Source organism: Thalassophryne amazonica, chromosome 6 (assembly GCF_902500255.1).
Source record: "Thalassophryne amazonica chromosome 6, fThaAma1.1, whole genome shotgun sequence".
Taxonomy (NCBI): Eukaryota; Metazoa; Chordata; class Actinopteri; order Batrachoidiformes; family Batrachoididae; genus Thalassophryne; species Thalassophryne amazonica.
In genome coordinates, this window is record NC_047108.1 from 111,612,085 (window position 1) to 111,631,789 (window position 19,705).

General features: G+C 44.1%; 1 protein-coding gene across 1 annotated transcript in view; it reads right to left on the reverse strand.

Annotated features, from left to right (window-relative positions):
* The window catches only part of stac3 (SH3 and cysteine rich domain 3), a 36,607-nt gene that overhangs the window by 14,462 nt on the left and 2,440 nt on the right, over positions 1-19,705 (reverse strand). The window contains exon 2 of the mRNA XM_034173144.1: positions 12,321-12,399. Within this exon, the coding sequence (XP_034029035.1) occupies positions 12,321-12,399 (79 nt within the window). The remainder of the gene's footprint in view (positions 1-12,320; positions 12,400-19,705) is intronic.

A 19,705-nucleotide genomic window follows, 5' to 3' on the forward strand; every position in this document is an offset into this window, starting at 1 on the left:
CTGTGTTTGTGTCATCTACTGACTGTGAGACACGCCCACCGAGCTCATCTACTGTCTGTGAGACACGCCCACTGAGCTTGTCTACTGTCTGTTAGACACGCCCACCTAGCTCATCTACTGTCTTTGAGACACGCCCACTGAGCTTGCCGATTGTCTGTGAGACACACCCACTGAGCTCTTCTACTGTCTGTGAGACACACGACACGCCCACTGAGCTCGCCGATTGTCTGTGAGACAAACCCACCTAGCTCAGGTACTGTCTGTGAGACACGCCCACTGAGCTCATCTACTGTCTGTGAGACATGCCCACAAAGCTCATCTACTGTCTGTGAGACATGCCCACAAAGCTCATCTACTGTCTGTGAGACACGCCCACTGAGCTCGCCGACTGTCTGTGAGACAAACCCACCTAGCTCAGGTACTGTCTGTGAGACACGCCCACTGAGCTCATCTACTGTCTGTGAGACATGCCCACAAAGCTCATCTACTGTCTGTGAGACACGCCCACAAAGCTCATCTACTGTCTGTGAGACATGCCCACAAAGCTCATCTACTGTCTGTGAGACACGCCCACAAAGCTCATCTACTGTCTGTGAGACACACCCACTGAGCTCATCTACTGTCTGTGAGACACATCCACTGAGCTCATCTACTGTCTATGAGACACGCCCACTGAGCTCGCCAATTGTCTGTGAGATATATCCACTGAGCTCTTCTACTGTCTGTGAGACACGCCCACTGAGCTCGCCGACTGTCTGTGAGACAAACCCACCTAGCTCAGCTACTGTCTGTGAGACACATCCACTGAGCTCGTCTACTGTCTGTGAGACACGCCTACTGAGCTCATCTACTGTCTGTGAGACACATCCACTGAGCTCATCTACTGTCTGTGAGACACGCCTACTGAGCTCGCCGACTGTCTGTGAGACACACCCACCTAGCTCATCTACTGTCTGTGAGACACATCCACTGAGCTCGTCTACTGTCTGTGAGACACGCCCACCTAGCTCATCTACTGTCTGTGAGACACGCCTACTGAGCTCGCCGACTGTCTGTGAAACAAACCCACTTAGCTCAGCTACTGTCTGTGAGACACATCCACTGAGCTCGTCTACTGTCTGTGAGACACGCCCACGTAGCTCATCTACTGTCTGTGGGACACATCCACTGAGCTCTTCTACTGTCTGTGAGACACGCCTACTGAGCTCGCCGACTGTCTGTGAGACACACCCACCTAGCTCATCTACTGTCTGTGAGACACATCCACTGAGCTTGTCTACTGTCTGTGAGACACGCCCACCTAGCTCATCTACTGTCTGTGAGACACGCCTACTGAGCTCGTCTACTGTCTGTGAGACACGCCCACCTAGCTCATCTACTGTCTGTGGGACACGTCCACTGAGCTCTTCTACTGTCTGTGAGACACGCTCACTGAGCTCGCCGACTGCATGTAAGACACATCCACTGAGCCTGTCTACTTTCTGTGAGACACGCCCACTGAGCTCGCCTACTGTCTGTGAGGCACGCCCACTGAGCTCATTTGCTGTCTGTTGGACACATCCACTGAGCTCATCTACTGTCTGTGAGGCACGCCCATCAAGCTCATCTAGAGTCAAAGAGTCAGAGCTCTATTGAGCTGAGTATTCCTTTAACTTTAACTAGTAATGACTTCATGACTTTCTTTGCTAATAAAATTTTAACTAGTAGAGAAAAAAATTACTCATAACCATCCCAAAGACGTATCGTTATCTTTGGCTGCTTTCAGTGATGCCGGTATTTGGTTAGACTCTTTCTCTCCGATTGTTCTGTCTGAGTTATTTTCATTAGTTACTTCCTCCAAACCATCAACATGTCTATTAGACCCCATTCCTACCAGGCTGCTCAAGGAAGACCTACCATTATTTAATGCTTCGATCTTAAATATGATCAATCTATCTTTATTAGTTGGCTATGTACCACAGGCTTTTAAGGTGGCAGTAATTAAACCATTACTTAAAAAGCCATCACTTGACCCAGCTATCTTAGCTAATTATAGGCCAATCTCCAACCTTCCTTTTCTCTCAAAAATTCTTGAAAGGGTAGTTGTAAAACAGCTAACTTGATCATCTGCAGAGGAATGGTCTATTTGAAGAGTTTCAGTCAGGTTTTAGAATTCATCATAGTACAGAAACAGCATTAGTGAAGGTTACAAATGATCTTCTTATGGCCTCAGACAGTGGACTCATTTCTGTGCTTGTTCTGTTAGACCTCAGTGCTGCTTTTGATACTGTTGACCATAAAATTTTATTACAGAGATTAGAGCATGCCATAGGTATTAAAGGCACTGCGATGCGGTGGTTTGAATCATATTTATCTAATAGATTATAATTTGTTCATGTAAATGGGGAGTCTTCTTCACAGACTAAGGTTAATTATGGAGTTCCACAAGGTTCTGTGCTAGGACCAATTTTATTCACTTTATACATGTTTCCCTTAGGCAGTATTATTAGACGGCATTGCTTAAGTTTTCATTGTTACGCAGATGATACCCAGCTTTATCTATCCATGAAGCCAGAGGACACACACCAATTAGCTAAACTGCAGGATTGTCTTACAGACATAAAGACATGGATGACCTCTAATTTCCTGTTTTTAAACTCAGATAAAACTGAAGTTATTGTACTTGGCCCCACAAATCTTAGAAACATGGTGTCTAACTAGATCCTTAATCTGGATGGCATTACCCTGACCTCTAGTAATACTGTGAGAAATCTTGGAGTCATTTTTGATCAGGATACGTCATTCAATGCGCATATTAAACAAATATGTAGGACTGCTTTTTTGCATTTGCGCAATATCTCTAAAATTAGAAAGGTCTTGTCTCAGAGTGATGCTGAAAAACTAATTCATGCATTTATTTCCTCTAGGCTGGACTATTGTAATTCATTATTATCAGGTTGTCCTAAAAGTTCCCTGAAAAGCCTTCAGTTAATTCAAAATGCTGCAGCTAGAGTACTAGCGGGGACTAGAAGGAGAGAGCATATCTCACCCATATTGGCCTATCTACATTGGCTTCCTGTTAATTCTAGAATAGAATTTAAAATTCTTCTTCTTACTTATAAGGTTTTGAATAATCAGGTCCCATCTTATCTTAGGGACCTCATAGTACCATATCACCCCAATAGAGTGCTTCGCTCTCAGACTGCAGGCTTACTTGTAGTTCCTAGGGTTTGTAAGAGTAGAATGGGAGGCAGAGCCTTCAGCTTTCAGGCTCCTCTCCTGTGGAACCAGCTCCCAATTCGGATCAGGGAGACAGACACCCTCTCTACTTTTAAGATTAGGCTTAAAACTTTCCTTTTTGCTAAAGCTTATAGTTAGGGCTGGATCAGGTGACCCTGAACCATCCCTTAGTTATGCTGCTATAGACTTAGACTGTTGGGGGGTTCCCAAGATGCACTGAGTGTTTCTTTCTCTTTTTGCTCTGTATGCACCACTCTGCTTTTAATCATTAGTGATTGATCTCTGCTCCCCTCCACAGCATGTCTTTTTCCTGGTTCTCTCCCTCAGCCCCAACCAGTCCCAGCAGAAGACTGCCCCTCCCTGAGCCTGGTTCTGCTGGAAGTTTCTTCCTGTTAAAAGTGAATTTTTCCTTCCCATTGTTGCCAAGTGCTTGCTCACAGGGGGTTGTTTTGACCGTTGGGGTTTTTCCGTAATTATTGTATGGCCTTGCCTTACAATATAAAGCACCTTGGGGCAACTGTTTGTTGTGATTTGGCGCTATATAAATAAAATTGATTTGATTTGATCTACTGTCTGTGAGACACATCCACCTAGCTTGCTGACTGCCTGTGAGACACAACCACTGAGCTTGTCTACTGTCTGTGAGACAGGCCCACTGAGCTTGTTTGCTGTCTGTTAGACACACCCACTGACTCACCGAGTGTCTGTGAGACACGCCCACCTAGCTCATCTGCTGTCTGTGAGACACATCCACCAAGCTCGTCTACTGTCTGTGAGACACGCCCATCAAGCTCATCTACTGTCTGTGAGACACATCCACCTAGCTCGTCTACTGTCTGTGAGACACAGCCACTGAGCTTGACGACTGTCTGTGAGACACGCCCACTGAGCTTGTTTGCTGTCTGTTAGACACACCCAATAACTCACCGAGTGTCTGTGAGACACACCCACCTAGCTCATCTGCTGTCTGTGAGACACACCCAATAACTCACCGAGTGTCTGTGAGACACACCCACCTAGCTCATCTGCTGTCTGTGAGACACATCCACCAAGCTCGTCTACTGTCTGTGAGACACGCCCACTGAGCTCATCTACTGTCTGTGAGACACGCCCATCAAGCTCGTCTACTGTCTGTGAGACACGCCCACCTAGTTCATCTGCTGTCTGTGAGACACATCCACCTAGCTCGTCTACTGTCTGTGAGACACGCCCACTGAGCTTGTTTGCTGTCTGTTAGACACACCCACTAACTCACCGAGTGTCTGTGAGACACACCCACCTAGCTCATCTGCTGTCTGTGAGACACATCCACCAAGCTCGTCTACTGTCTGTGAGACACGCCCACTGAGCTCATCTACTGTCCGTGAGACACGCCCATCAAGCTCGTCTACTGTCTGTGAGACACATCCACTGAGCTTGTCTACTGTCTGTGAGACACATCCACCTAGCTCGCCGACTGTCTGTGAGACACAGCCACTGAGCTTGTTTGCTGTCTGTTAGACACACCCACTGACTCACCGACTGTCTGTGAGACACGCTCACCTAGCTCATCTACTGTCTGTGAGACACATCCACCAAGCTTGTCTACTGTCTGTGAGACACATCCGCCTAGCTCGTCTATTGTCTGTGAGACACACCCACCTAGCTCGCCGACTGTCTGTGAGACATCCACTGAGCTTGTCTACTGTCTGTGAGACACCCCCACTGAGCTTGTTTGCTGTCTGTTAGACACACCTACTGACTCACCGACTGTCTGTGAGACACGCCCACCTAGCTCATCTACTGTCTGTGAGACACATCCACCAAGCTTGTCTACTGTCTGCGAGACATGCCCACTGAGCTTGCCTGCTGTCTGTGAGATACACCTACTGAACTAACTGATTGGTTCCCCATCTTTTATGATGAAATAATGCTGAATTTATGTGGGAATGATTGTTGTACAAAAGCGTCAGATATCTGTGGCTGAGACAGATGATGACTGGAGGCAGTTTGAAGCAGAAACAAGGTGATAATCAATGAATCGCTGCTGATGTTCCGAAATTATGCATGCACCGTGAAGACAGGGTGGACCGATTTTTAAGGGGGACCATTCGATCGGTGACAGCGGCACCTGGGTGTGCTCTGTGATGCACAGGGAGAGGATATCTACAGCATTTCAGACTGCATTTATCAACTTCTGTACAGACAATATCATCCCAACCAACACTGTGCACCATTACCCCAACAACAAATGTGGGTGACCAAGGACATCAAGGTGACACTGAACAAGAAGAAGGCTGCATTCAGGAGTGGAGACAGAGAGGAGCTGGAGAGGGTGCAGCAAGAACTGAGGAAGAAGATCAGAGGGGAAGGACAGTTACAGGAGGAAACTGGAAAGGAAGCTCCAGCAGAACAACATGGGGCAGGAGAACCATCACTGTTCATGGTAAGAAGGCAGACCAGATGATCAATCAATCAATCAATTTTTTTTTTATATAGCGCCAAATCACAACAAACAGTTGCCCCAAGGCGCCTTATATTGTAAGGCAAGGCCATGCAATAATTATGTAAAACCCCAACGGTCAAAACAACCCCCTGTGAGCAAGCACTTGGCTACAGTGGGAAGGAAAAACTCCCTTTTAACAGGAAGAAACCTCCAGCAGAACCAGGCTCAGGGAGGGGCAGTCTTCTGCTGGGACTGGTTGGGGCTGAGGGAGAGAACCAGGAAAAAGACATGCTGTGGAGGGGAGCAGAGATCGATCACTAATGATTAAATGCAGAGTGGTGCATACAGAGCAAAAAGAGAAAGAAACAGTGCATCATGGGAACCCCCCCAGCAGTCTACGTCCAGCCTAGAGGAAATAAATGCATGAATTAGTTTTTCAGCATCACTCTGAGACAAGAACTTTGTTGGGAAAGTGTAGGTACACGGACCCACAACAGGGGGCGCAAATGAACGGACAATGGAGGAAGTCAAATACAACACTTTACTGTTGTGAAAGGGCACAACAAACACAACAGATTACAATAATAGACAAAAGGTCAAATCGCAACAGGTGTCGTGTGGGCAGGCTCGAAGATAGGAGACGTCTGTCCAAAGTAGAAACGGAACCACACGATTTCCTCCGCCACCAGACCCCGGGAATACTGGAGCCGCCAAGTCCCGAACTCCCAGGTGGCCACTGCCTCCGCGTGTCGGATCTGGTACTGCTGGCGAGGAACAAAAAAACAATTAAAGGTGGGCGCGTATGCACCCAGCAATTCACACGGCAGGAAAACCAACTCCACCTCTTGTTGGAAAAAGAGTCTGTTACACGATACACAAAAAGTCACAAAAGGTTACTGTCGAATAAATCTCACAGCCAGCTGAGAACGTTACCTTCCTGGTAAAGCGATATCTCGGCAAAGAGGTGGAGATGACGTCTTGCTGATATACTGATGCTGATCAGATGAGTGGTGACAGCTGTCATAGGTGATGAGTGTCAGCTGTCACCCCGGCTACTCCTGTTAGGCGGCAGCGCCCTCTGGTGCCTGGAGCCCGCACTCCAGGCAGGGTGCCCTCTGGTGGTGGTGGGCCAGCAGTACCTCCTCTTCAGCGGCCCACACAACAAACTTTCTAATTTTAGAGATATTGCGTAAATGCAAAAAAGCAGTCCTACATATTTGTTTAATATGCGCTTTGAATGACATATCCTGATCAAAAATGACTCCAAGATTTCTCACAGTATTACTAGAGGTCAGGGTAATGCCACCCAGAGTAAGGATCTGGTTAGACACCATGTTTCTAAGATTTGTGGGGCCAAGTACAATAACTTCAGTTTTATCTGAGTTTAAAAGCAGGAAATTAGAGGTCATCCATGTCTTTATGTCTGTAAGACAATCCTGCAGTTTAGCTAATTGGTGTGTGTCCTCTGGCTTCATGGATAGATAATGCTGGGTATCATCTGCGTAACAATGAAAATTTAAGCAATACCGTCTAATAATACTGCCTAAGGGAAGCATGTATAAAGTGAATAAAATTGGTCCTAGCACAGAACCTTGTGGAACTCCATAATTAACTTTAGTCTGTGAAGAAGATTCCCCATTTACATGAACAAATTGTAATCTATTAGACAAATATGATTCAAACCACCGCAGCGCAGTGCCTTTAATACCTATGGCATGCTCTAATCTCTGTAATAAAAGTTTATGGTCAACAGTATCAAAAGCAGCACTGAGGTCTAACAGAACAAGCACAGAGATGAGTCCACTGTCCGAGGCCATAAGAAGATCATTTGTAACCTTCACTAATGCTGTTTCTGTACTATGATGAATTCTAAAACCTGACTGAAACTCTTCAAATAGACCATTCCTCTGCAGATGATCAGTTAGCTGTTTTACAACTACCCTTTCAAGAATTTTTGAGAGAAAAGGAAGGTTGGAGATTGGCCTATAATTAGCTAAGATAGCTGGGTCCAAGTGATGGCTTTTTAAGTAATGGTTTAATTACTGCCACCTTAAAAGCCTGTGGTACATAGCCAACTAACAAAGATAGATTGATCATATTTAAGATCGAAGCATTAAATAATGGTAGGGCTTCCTTGAGCAGCCTGGTAGGAATGGGGTCTAATAAACATGTTGATGGTTTGGATGAAGTAACTAATGAAAATAACTCAGACAGAACAATCGGAGAGAAAGAGTCTAACCAAATGCCGGCATCACTGAAAGCAGCCAAAGATAACGATACGTCTTTGGGATGGTTATGAGTAATTTTTTCTCTAATAGTTAAAATTTTGTTAGCAAAGAAAGTCATGAAGTCATTACTAGTTAAAGTTAATGGAATACTCAGCTCAATAGAGCTCTGACTCTTTGTCAGCCTGGCTACAGTGCTGAAAAGAAACCTGGGGTTGTTCTTATTTTCTTCAATTAGTGATGAGTAGTAAGATGTCCTAGCTTTACGGAGGGCTTTTTTATAGAGCAACAGACTCTTTTTCCAGGCTAAGTGAAGATCTTCTAAATTAGTGAGACGCCATTTCCTCTCCAACTTACGGGTTATCTGCTTTAAGCTACGAGTTTGTGAGTTATACCACGGAGTCAGGCACTTCTGATTTAAAGCTCTCTTTTTCAGAGGAGCTACAGCATCCAAAGTTGTCTTCAATGAGGATGTAAAACTATTGACGAGATACTCTATCTCACTTACAGAGTTTAGGTAGCTACTCTGCACTGTGTTATTATATGGCATTAGAGAACATAAAGAAGGAATCATATCCTTAAACCTAGTTACAGCGCTTTCTGAAAGACTTCTAGTGTAATGAAACTTATTCCCCACTGCAGGGTAGTCCATCAGGGTAAATGTAAATGTTATTAAAAAATGATCAGACAGAAGGGAGTTTTCAGGGAATACTGTTAAGTCTTCTATTTCCATACCATAAGTCAGAACAAGATCTAAGATATGATTAAAGTGGTGGGTGGACTCATTTACATTTTGAGCAAAGCCAATAGAGTCTAATAATAGATTAAATGCAGTGTTGAGGCTGTCATTCTCAGCATCTGTGTGGATGTTAAAATCGTCCACTATAATTATCTTATCTGAGCTAAGCACTAAGTCAGACAAAAGGTCTGAAAATTCACAGAGAAACTCACAGTAACGACCAGGTGGACGATAGATAATAACAAATAAAACTGGTTTTTGGGACTTCCAATTTGGATGGACAAGACTAAGAGTCAAGCTTTCAAATGAATTAAAGCTCTGTCTGGGTTTTTGATTAATTAATAAGCTGGAATGGAAGATTGCTGCTAATCCTCCGCCTCGGCCTGTGCTACGAGCATTCTGACAGTTAGTGTGACTCGGGGGTGTTGACTCATTTAAACTAACATATTCATCCTGCTGTAACCAGGTTTCTGTAAGGCAGAATAAATCAATATGTTGATCAATTATTATATCATTTACCAACAGGGACTTAGAAGAGAGAGACCTAATGTTTAATAGACCACATTTAACTGTTTTAGTCTGTGGTGCAGTTGAAGGTGCTATATTATTTTTTCTTTTTGAATTTTTATGCTTAAATAGATTTTTGCTGGTTATTGGTGGTCTGGGAGCAGGCACCGTCTCTACGGGGATGGGGTAATGAGGGGATGGCAGGGGGAGAGAAGCTGCAGAGAGGTGTATAAGACTACAACTCTGCTTCCTGGTCCCTACCCTGGATAGTCACAGTTTGGAGGATTTAAGAAAATTGGCCAGATTTCTAGAAATGAGAGCTGCTCCATCCAAAGTGGGATGGATGCCGTCTCTCCTAAGAAGACCAGGTTTTCCCCAGAAGATTTGCCAATTATCTATGAAGCCCACCTCATTTTTTGGACACCACTCAGACAGCCAGCAATTCAAGGAGAACATGCGGCTAAACATGTCACTCCCGGTCCGATTGGGGAGGGGCCCAGAGAAAACTACAGAGTCCGACATTGTTTTTGCAAAGTTACACACCGATTTAATGTTAATTTTAGTGACCTCCGATTGGCGTAACCGGGTGTCATTACTGCCGACATGAATTACAATCTTACCAAATTTACGCTTAGCCTTAGCCAGCAGTTTCAAATTTCCTTCAATGTCGCCTGCTCTGGCCCCCGGAAGACAATTGACTATGGTTGCTGGTGTCGCTAACTTCACATTTGGTCTCCTTCACATGATGGAAGGAGACCTTCATGAGGCCAATGAACTAAACCTGTTCTTCAACAGGATTGATGACATGGACTCTGCCCACCCTCTGCCCAGCTCCTCTCAGTGCCCACCTTCCCTGTGCACTCACCACACACTCCAATCAACTCCACTCCCCTCCCTCCACCACTCCCTCATACTCCCCAATGCCTCCCATCACCATCACTGCAGAGAAGGTGAGAAGAGAATTATTCTCCTGTGTCCGGGAAAGGCTGTGGGTCCTGATGGCCTCGGCCCCAGAGTTCTGTAGCAATGTGCTGTCCAGCTGTGTGGAATTTTTCAGCAGATCTTTAACTTGAGCCTGAGCCATATGGTTGTTCCTAAGTGGTGGAAAACCACATGCCTGGTTCCTGTCCCAAAGAACAAGAACCCCAACACACTTAATGACCTGTGGCCCTAATATCACATGTTATGAAGTCACTTGAGAGGCTCATCCTGAGGCACCTCCACACAGTCACTGAATCATCTCCTCCTGCAGTTCACGTACCAGCTCAACTTGTCCAGTGCCTTCAACACCATCTGGCTTGACATGCTCAGCGATAAGCTACATGACATGAAGGTGGAGGCTCCACTGGTGGTCTGGATTACCAACTACCTCACAGGCCACCCCCACAGTATGTGACGCTTCGGGACATTACATCACATCACACAGTCCTGTCTCCCTTCCTGTTCTCACTCTACACCTCAGACTTCAGGTTCTGGTCACAGTCCTGCCACCTGCAGACGTTTTGAGATGACTCTGCCATTGTGGGCTGCATCGGCAGTGACCAGGAGGCTGAGTACAGGAGTGTGGCGGACAGGTTTGTGGAGTGGTGTGGACTCAACCACCTGCAGCTCAACGTAGCTAAGATGAAGGAGCTGGTGGTGGACTTCAGAAGACAAAAGACCCATCTGAACCCAGTTACCATTAATGGAACGGAGGTGGACATTGTGGACTACAAGTACCTGAGTGTCCACATAGACAACAAACTGGACTGGACTGTAAACACAGATACTGTATATCAGAAAGGTCAGAGCCGACTGTACTTCCTCAGGAGGCTCAGATCTGTCAATGTCTGCAGAAATATGTTGCAGATGTTTTATGTTTGTAGTGTGCTGGGGCAGCAGGCTGAAGGCAGCTGACATGCAAAGACTCAACAAGCTCATCAGGAGCGCTGGCTCTGTCCTGGGGGTGGAGCTGGAGTCTGTGGTGGAGGTGTCAGAGAGGAGGATGCTGAGGAAACTGCTCACCATTCGTGACAACATCTCCCACCCCCTGCATGCCACACTGACGTCCTGTCAGAGCACCTTCAGCCAAAGACTGAGGCCACCGAGGTGCACCACAGAACCCCACAGGAGGTCCTTCCTACCTGTGGCAGACTCTATAACTCCTCCCCTCTCTGCAGGAATTTATCTTGCAGAGAGGGGAGGAGTTATAATGAACATATTATTCAGTTACATAATGAACAGAGGTATTCAGTTACTCAGAGCTATGTGCAATATTGTCAAATATCTTGTGCAAATGTCTTTTAAAAAAGAACATTGTTCACTGTTTATTGTTACTGTTTTGGTACTCTGGTTGTTGTTGTTCATTCGGCTGCTCCCGGTTTTGTTCGGGGTCACCACAGCAGATACAGCCAGATCTGCATTGGTAATTGGCACAAGTTTTACGCTGGATGCCCTTCCTGACGCAACTCCAGTTTTACCTGGAGAAACACACACAGCCGCTGGTGTTCCAAAGAGGTCTCCCATCCAAGTACTAACCAGATCCTGCTCTGCTGAGCTTCTGAGATCTAACAGGATCAGGCTAACACAGAGCAGACCGGCTGCACTGTTTTGGTACTTTGGCAAAATAAATAAAATAAAGTTGAGCTTATTCTTATTCTTCAAGGCAAGGTCAGTGTACTTTGCAATAAAAGTAGGACCCCATTTCTCTCAAGGTACCTCTACTTCGATCTTAAATGATCAAAAGTTTGATTGATCCTCGTTTTATCAGGTCAGTTTGCTTCTTGTTCAGATTTCTGTTTGTAAATGGACTGCATTTATATAGCACTTTCCCGTCTGCATCAGATGCTCAAAGTGTTTTACAATAATGCCTCACATTCACCCCAATGTCAGGCTGCTGCCATGCAAGGCGCCCACTACACACAGCAACTAGGGGATTAAGGACCTTGCCCATGGGCCCTTAGTGATTTTCCGGTCAGGCTGGGATTTGAACTAAGGATCCTCTGGTCTCAAGCCCAACACTTAACCACTAGACCATCACCTCCCCTTTGATCTTTGATTTTTTTTTCCCCCTCAGTGGCACAGAACAGCTGCAGACACATGAGGCCCAAATCCCACGTGTCCAGCTGACGTTGTGTTACATTCCACTAGTCTCAGTTTGTTGCCATTTAAATCTGCTCAGGTGGCTGGGGGGTGTATGGGGGGGGAGCATGGTGGTGTCACTCACAGTGTCTCTGTCCTCCTTCACCACGTTGTCAGGAGCTGGAGGGTTGTCATGAATGTCCACAGAGTTCTTGTCATCCTCCCTACAGTGTGTCACACACATACACACACAGGCATGCACGCACACACACACACACACACACACACACACACACACACACACACACACACACACACACACACACACACACACATACGCACACACACACACACATGCACGCACACACATGCACGCACACACGCACACACACACACACACACACACACACACACACACACACACACACACACACACACACTCAATAAAAGCTCAGCAAAAGTTGAAATCATCATCATCATCTCTTTCATGTCAACAGTGTCTCTGAGACATGAAGACATGAAGGTTCACTCTGGTGTGATTTAGGTTTTAATAATTATGAATTTGTTCATGAATAAGCGAGAGTGCTTTCAGATGATATGACTGAGTCCTGCGGCAGCTTTTAATCTACTGGACAAAGTCGAACTGCAGTAACACAAACATCCACATTTTATGAAAATGTCTTTTTACTTTTGAACATCTTACTGATGAAAAAGTAAAAAATAACAAAAAAGAAGTTAAAATTTGCCAAAGCAGACAGAAGTATTCATGAGTTCAAACCAGTTAATCCTGATGGTTTTATTGGTTTCCTCAGTCAAAAATCTGTCTTCAGGGCCTTTCGGACTGCAGGCTTCATCAGCGTCAAATGATGCCTCCCCTCGCGTCGAACGCTTTGGAGGCATTCGACATGTTGGACGAGGCAGGGGGCTGGAGATTCCTACATCAATCTATGGCTTTTCCAAAGGCCGATAAAGCAGGACAATTGCCATCTTGGATTCGCATCTGCCAGAACCACAAAAAGCAGCAGGACAAGTCTCCCATCATTCTGCTGGGAGAAACTTTTTTCAGGGAGTTTTCAGAGTGACACCAAGCTGAGTGAGGACTGAGCAGGCGATGGGATTGATCTTGCTGCCACAGTGGGCAGAGCCACACGGAGCAGCTGGGTTCAGGCCTCATTCTGGGCCTGAGTTAGACACCACAGCCGGGGTGAGGGAGCAGACACACTCTATCTGAAAATCCTCACTTTTGGATATATACTTGTACAAACACCCAGTTTGAGCAATGGAGCTTAGTTCTGCAAATCTGTCTGAAGTGAGAATAATTTAAAGATAAAATGTGACATTACTGCACTGCTGAAGATTTAATGCTCGGCTAAGGTTAGCTTAGCCTTTTAGCTGCAGAATCACCGTCGAGCTGAGTGAACGTTTTAATTTGTATATGCTTCAATCTATTTTTATTTTTACCAAATAAAGCTAGTTTTTTAATTGTTGCTTCTGTGACTATTACAAAAAAAGACTACTTTAAATAACTTTGATTTTTTTAGTTTATTTTTACATCTGCCAAGGATGAGGTGGGGGGTGGTGGGGAGCAGCACATCCAAGAACACCCATCCAGGTTGGACAAACTGATCAGGTGGGCTGGCTCTGTGGTTGGCATGAAGCTGGACTCGCTGTTGACTTTGGCAGAGAAGAGAACACTGGACAAACTGCTGGACATTATGGATGATGCCAGTCACCCTCTGCACACCGTCATCAGCAACCAGAGGAGCCTCTTCAGCCACAGACTGCTCCTTCCTAAGTGCAGGACCAATAGACTGAAAAGCTCCTTTGATCCTCAGGCCATCAGACTGTACAACTCCTCACTCAGGGGGAGGAGGAGTAACAGGAAGACAGAGGATGGGAAGGAGATCAACAGTAGGAGCCAGTAAACCAGTATTGATCAGTATGTCTGGTATTTATAGTGTGTATTTATATTGCAAACTGTGTTTCACTTTTGATACTCTGTGTGCTTCTTATCCTGTGTGCTGCTATACAATGCTGCTGGAACCTCAATTTTCCTGAAGGAGTCTTCCCAAGGGATCAATAAAGTTCTATCTAATCTAATAAAATTACTTGTGTTTATTTATTTATTTGTCTGTCTGTCTGGTAGCAAGATTATGTCAAAACTACTGCACAGATTTTGACAAAATTTTCAACACACATACATATTGCACCATGGAAGGTTCCATTACATTTTGGAGTTGATCTGGATGCGGATTCTGGATCAAGTTTTACTTTATATAGGCTTTGAAGGATTATGTCAAAACTACTTCACGGATTCTCACCAAATTTTCACCACAAATAGATATTAGGCCATGGAAGACTCCACTGAATTTTGGGGACCCAGATTGGCGGACAGCTGAAATCTCTGTTTGTTCTTGTTTTTAACTGTTTTGTGTTTCTTTATATTTTAAGATATATATATTTTTTACTTGTCCACATCAGGAATATTTGCTGTGTACACAACCTAATTACAAACACACTTCAAAAACTTCCAGTGTTAGAGCTGAACACCAAAACCTGAAGTCCAGGTGGAAGAAGTTAAATGTGCTGGTTAAATGTCCTGAGAGTCCAGCTCACCTGTCGTCTCTAAAAAACAACACCACCTGCTACGTTTCTATAAATAAAACAAAGGTTCTTAAACAGCAACTTTTTTTTATTATTTTAAAAAGTTGTTTCCTTTTATATTTTTACATTAAATGACAGACACTGTCATGTGGAACAGAGCTCACGTGGGTGATGTGACATTCAGATCGCCTGCTGCGTGTTATAATATGATGGTCTGTTTCACATGGGGCAGCCTGTCAATGTGCGCACCGTGGGCTCAGTCACTGCAGCCCTTCGCAACAGCGATATATGTTTTTCTGTATGTCCACGTGAGGACAGCAAGCAGACACACATGCGTCACAGTGGACAGTTGTAAGTTCATGTCCGTCCAAGATCTCAACAGCTGCGGCTGCCAGCAGCCATGCCTCCTGTCAGTTCAGCACACACACCAACGTATCACTCTGTCTCTGTGTTATGTGATCATTTCTTTTTAATTATTTTTACTGCTATTTAGTTATCCCCCCATCCGCCACATGTGTTGCGAATGAGGGGATAGAACGCACCACAGGCGCAATTCACACACACAACACGTCTTGCGGGGGGAGCTGACACTTTGGCACACCACGTGTGTTGCTTTTTGCAACGCCACACTTGTGGGGGCACTTAGACAAATTTCACACCCAGCTCGAAGGTGATAATCTGCTCACTATTTTCGTGCTGACAACACAAATGGCCACACATTTTCTAAGTGACAAACGAGCGGTGTTGGATGTTCGTGTGTCTCCTGGAATTTGGCCGACACCTGCCACGAGAAGGATCGAATGGGCTCTCTCAGGGCACATTCTGTCTTTCAGCCGCTGGTGTGCACAGATAGTTGTAGCAACAGGTGAATGCAGTGTTGGAGGCAGCTCCGATTTTACACATATTGCATATGATTCCTGCTTCGTGCGCAATTCAGCCACGTGTGAAGGGGCCCTTAAAAATGTAAACATTACTTTTCATGCTATTTTATTTTATTTGTCTAAAAATAATCATCCACAATTCCTTATAATGTTAATCAAGAAATCATCTCATCTGAAACAACAACAACAGGTAAAGGTGCCCTGACACTTGCACGACTTTGATCTGCGCACTTGCACGCACATCATCATGACGATCCCACCCACTGTGCTCCCAGCTGGACGCCGTGCTTTGTTCCGCTGGATGCCATGCTTTGTGTGCTGGATGCTGCGTATATAAAATAATTATTTTGTAACGGATTAATCATTTTGGCTGTTGAAAACGGCTCTAACCACTTCCGGAATCACAGGGGACTGTTCCAGCTGGAGCTTTTCTCCCATTGGCACGCGCTGAATGAGGTGGAGAGCGCATTTGGAGCTATCTAAAAAGGTAATTATTTGTAATGTTTATATTGTAATGGCTTGGTAAAACAGTTGCATGTTCTTTCCTTCTTGTGTGCAGCTGTAAAAGTATGTTTATGACAGATTTAACATCTCATTATAATCGTTCAGAAGAGCTGCGCTCTGATGCAGTGCGCTGACGCAGACACTCACACTCACACACTGTGTTTTTGACTTGTTTACGTAATGTTCATGTGACGTTCACGTAATTCAGGGGTGCCCAGTTTCAGTCCTCGAGATCTACCTTCCTGACACTCTTAGTTGTCTCCCTGTTCCAACACACCTGAATCCAATGAAAGACTCCTTAGCAGGCTTTTAATGACCCTTTCATTGGATTCAGGTGTGTTGGAGCAGGGAGACAACTAAAAGTGTCAGAAAGGTAGATCTCGAGGACCGAATTTGGGCACCCCTGAGTCGTAATTAATGCATGATGGAGATTTTGAACATTTCAAAATTTTCTTTGCCCAGTTGCATGAAGCTCAAAGTCAAAGTCAAAGTGTCTTTATTTGTCTCCCTAAGGAGAAATTTGTCTTGGACAGGGTCTACTACACAACAACACATCCAGTACATAGCACCCATACATCAAAAACAACACAGTAAGTCAAAAGATAAAATATAAATACACAACATTATTAACATATTTGTGCAAATTCCGCAATACATAACCTTATACTATCTTCCCTGAACTATCTGCTGATTTATGAACTTCACTGATAATGGAATAAATGAATGTTTATATTGATTATATTTACAAAGAGGAACCCTGTACCTCCTTCCCGAGTTAAGTAAAGTATATTCAGAGTGCAGTACATGAGACGCATCTGTTAAAATATTGTCTGCACATCTGAGAACTGCCTGTTCAAACAACTCTTGGGGAGTCACAGGTACCACCATACCCATGATTTTGCCAGCTATCTTAATCAGATTTAATATTTGAGTTTTTGATTTAACTGTTAAATTACAGAACCAGCTAGTAATACCATACCGTAGCACAGACTCAATCGTTGCTCTGTAGAAAATCAGCATAATATTCCTACATACACCAAACAGTCGGAGTCGATGAAGAAAGTCCATGCGCTGGTGGATTCGGGCACAAACGCTTGACACTTGCATGTGCCAACTTAAGTTGCTGTCGATGTAAACCCCCAAATATTTATACGAATCCACCTGCTCAATGTTACGTCCATGTATGGTGACCACACTACGGTCTCCAACAGCCCGAGGGTCCACCAACATCTCCACTGTTTTATTAGTATTAATCTGCAATTGATGGACATCACACCAGTTCACAAACCTGTCCACTCCAGATTTGTGACAACTTGAATTAGTACTAGTGTTTAGCAAACTGAGTATTACAGTGTTATCTGAAAATGTAACAACATACTGGTTTGGCTGATAGCTGATGCAGTCATTGGTATACAGTGTAAATAAAAAAAGGTGAACTAACACAGCCCTGAGGGGCACCAGTGCTACTTAATGCAATATCACAGCAGACAGAATTGACCTTCACCTGTTGTGACCTGTTTGTCAAAAAAGAATGATACCACTTAATTAAAAAAGGGTTCACATTCAGCTCAATCATTTTTTGAAAAAGGATATGCGACCGGATACAATTAAAAGCAGAACTAAAATCAATAAAAACTAATTTGGCATATGCAGAGGAACTCTCAAGATGCTTTAAAACCAAGTTCATTATAGTTAAAATGGCATCACTTGTACTCTGCTTCCTTTTGTACGCAAACTGATACTGATCCAGGTGTGGCTCCACCTCTACAGTAAGCTCCTGAATTAACAGTTTATCCAATGCTTTCATTACATTAGAGATTAGGCCACTGGCCGAAAATCATTATTCCCTTGGGGGCATGATTTCTTGGGGACTGGAATAATAACTGATCTCTTCCAAAGCTCAGGTACTGAATAAGTATCAATAGAGAGCTGGAAGAGTTGATGCCAAGCTGGAGTGAGCTCCTCTGCAAATGTTTTAAAAAGAAAAGCAGACATATTGTCTGGCCCTGTCGCTTTATTAGTATACATTGATTTAAAAACTTGAGTAACTGATTGTGGGTCAATTAAAATTCTGTCCTCATGCAAATTACGCCTAATCTTCAAATTTCCCTGCACTCTTCCTGATTATCACTCTCAAAACGCAAAGAAAAATCATTTAGCTCATTGGCTTTTGAAAATTCATTATTGTCAATTACAGGTTTCCTTTTTGTGTCCATGTTTGTCATGCCCCAAATAGAATCCCACAGTCTCTTGTTGTTTTCTCTGGAAAGGTCACGTTCTGCGCGCTCCTTATGCTGCAGTCAAGCATCTCTCATCTTCTGGTTCAGATCTTTTTGTGTGACCCTGACCCCTGCAATGTCCCTTGATTTAAAAGCTGCTTTCTTCCTATTAATACATTCCCGTATTTCCCGTGTGACATACGATTTATTATTTGTGTATTTCTTAATAATCTTTTGGGGAATGATTGAGTCAACACAGAAAGAGATGTAACCAGTAATTGCCTCTGTGGCATTGTTGATATCCGTGTTTTGGAAAAAAATGTCCCAATCTGTACACAAGAAACATCCTTTCAGCTCCTCTATCTTGTCAGCAGACCACAGTTTAACAGAGTGGACCTCAGGTTTACTAGATTTAAATGCTGATCAATAGGTGGGGAGAAGCTGGACTACATTATGGTCCGAATTGCCAAGGGGGGGTCTGACTCTGGCTGTGTATGCATCTCTTATGTTCCCATAGCACTTATCCAGAGTCTTATTGCTCCTGGTGCTACACTGAACATATTGATACAACCCCTGGCAAAAATTATGGAATCACCAGCCTCGGAGGATGTTCATTCAGTTGTTTAATTTTGTAGAAAAAAAGCAGATCACAGACATGACACAAAACTAAAGTCATTTCAAATGGCAACTTTCTGGCTTTAAGAAACACTATAAGAAATCAGGAAAAAAAATTGTGGCAGTCAGTAACGGTTACTTTTTTAGACCAAGCAGAGGGAAAAAAAATATGCACTCACTCAATTCTGAGGAAAAAATTATGGAATCATGAAAAACAAAACGCTCCAACACATCACTAATATTTTGTTGCACCACCTCTGGCTTTCATAACAGCTTGTAGTCTCTGAGGCATGTACTTAATGAGTGACAAACAGTACTCTTCATCAATCTGGCTCCAACGTTCTCTGATTGCTGTTGCCAGATCAGCTTTGCAGGTTGGAGCCTTGTCATGGACCATTTTCTTCAACTTCCACCAAAGAGTTTCAGTTGGATTAAGATCCGGACTATTTGCAGGCCATGACATTGACCCTATGTGTCTTTTTGCAAGGAATGTTTTCACAGTTTTTGCTCTATGGCAAGATGCATTATCATCTTGAAAAATGATTTCATCATCCCCAAACATCCTTTCAATTGATGGGATAAGAAAAGTGTCCAAAATATCAACGTAGACTTGTGCATTTATTGATGATGTAATGACAGCCATCTCCCCAGTGCCTTTACGTGACATGCAGCCCCATATCATCAATGACTGTGAGGCGGTTTCTTAC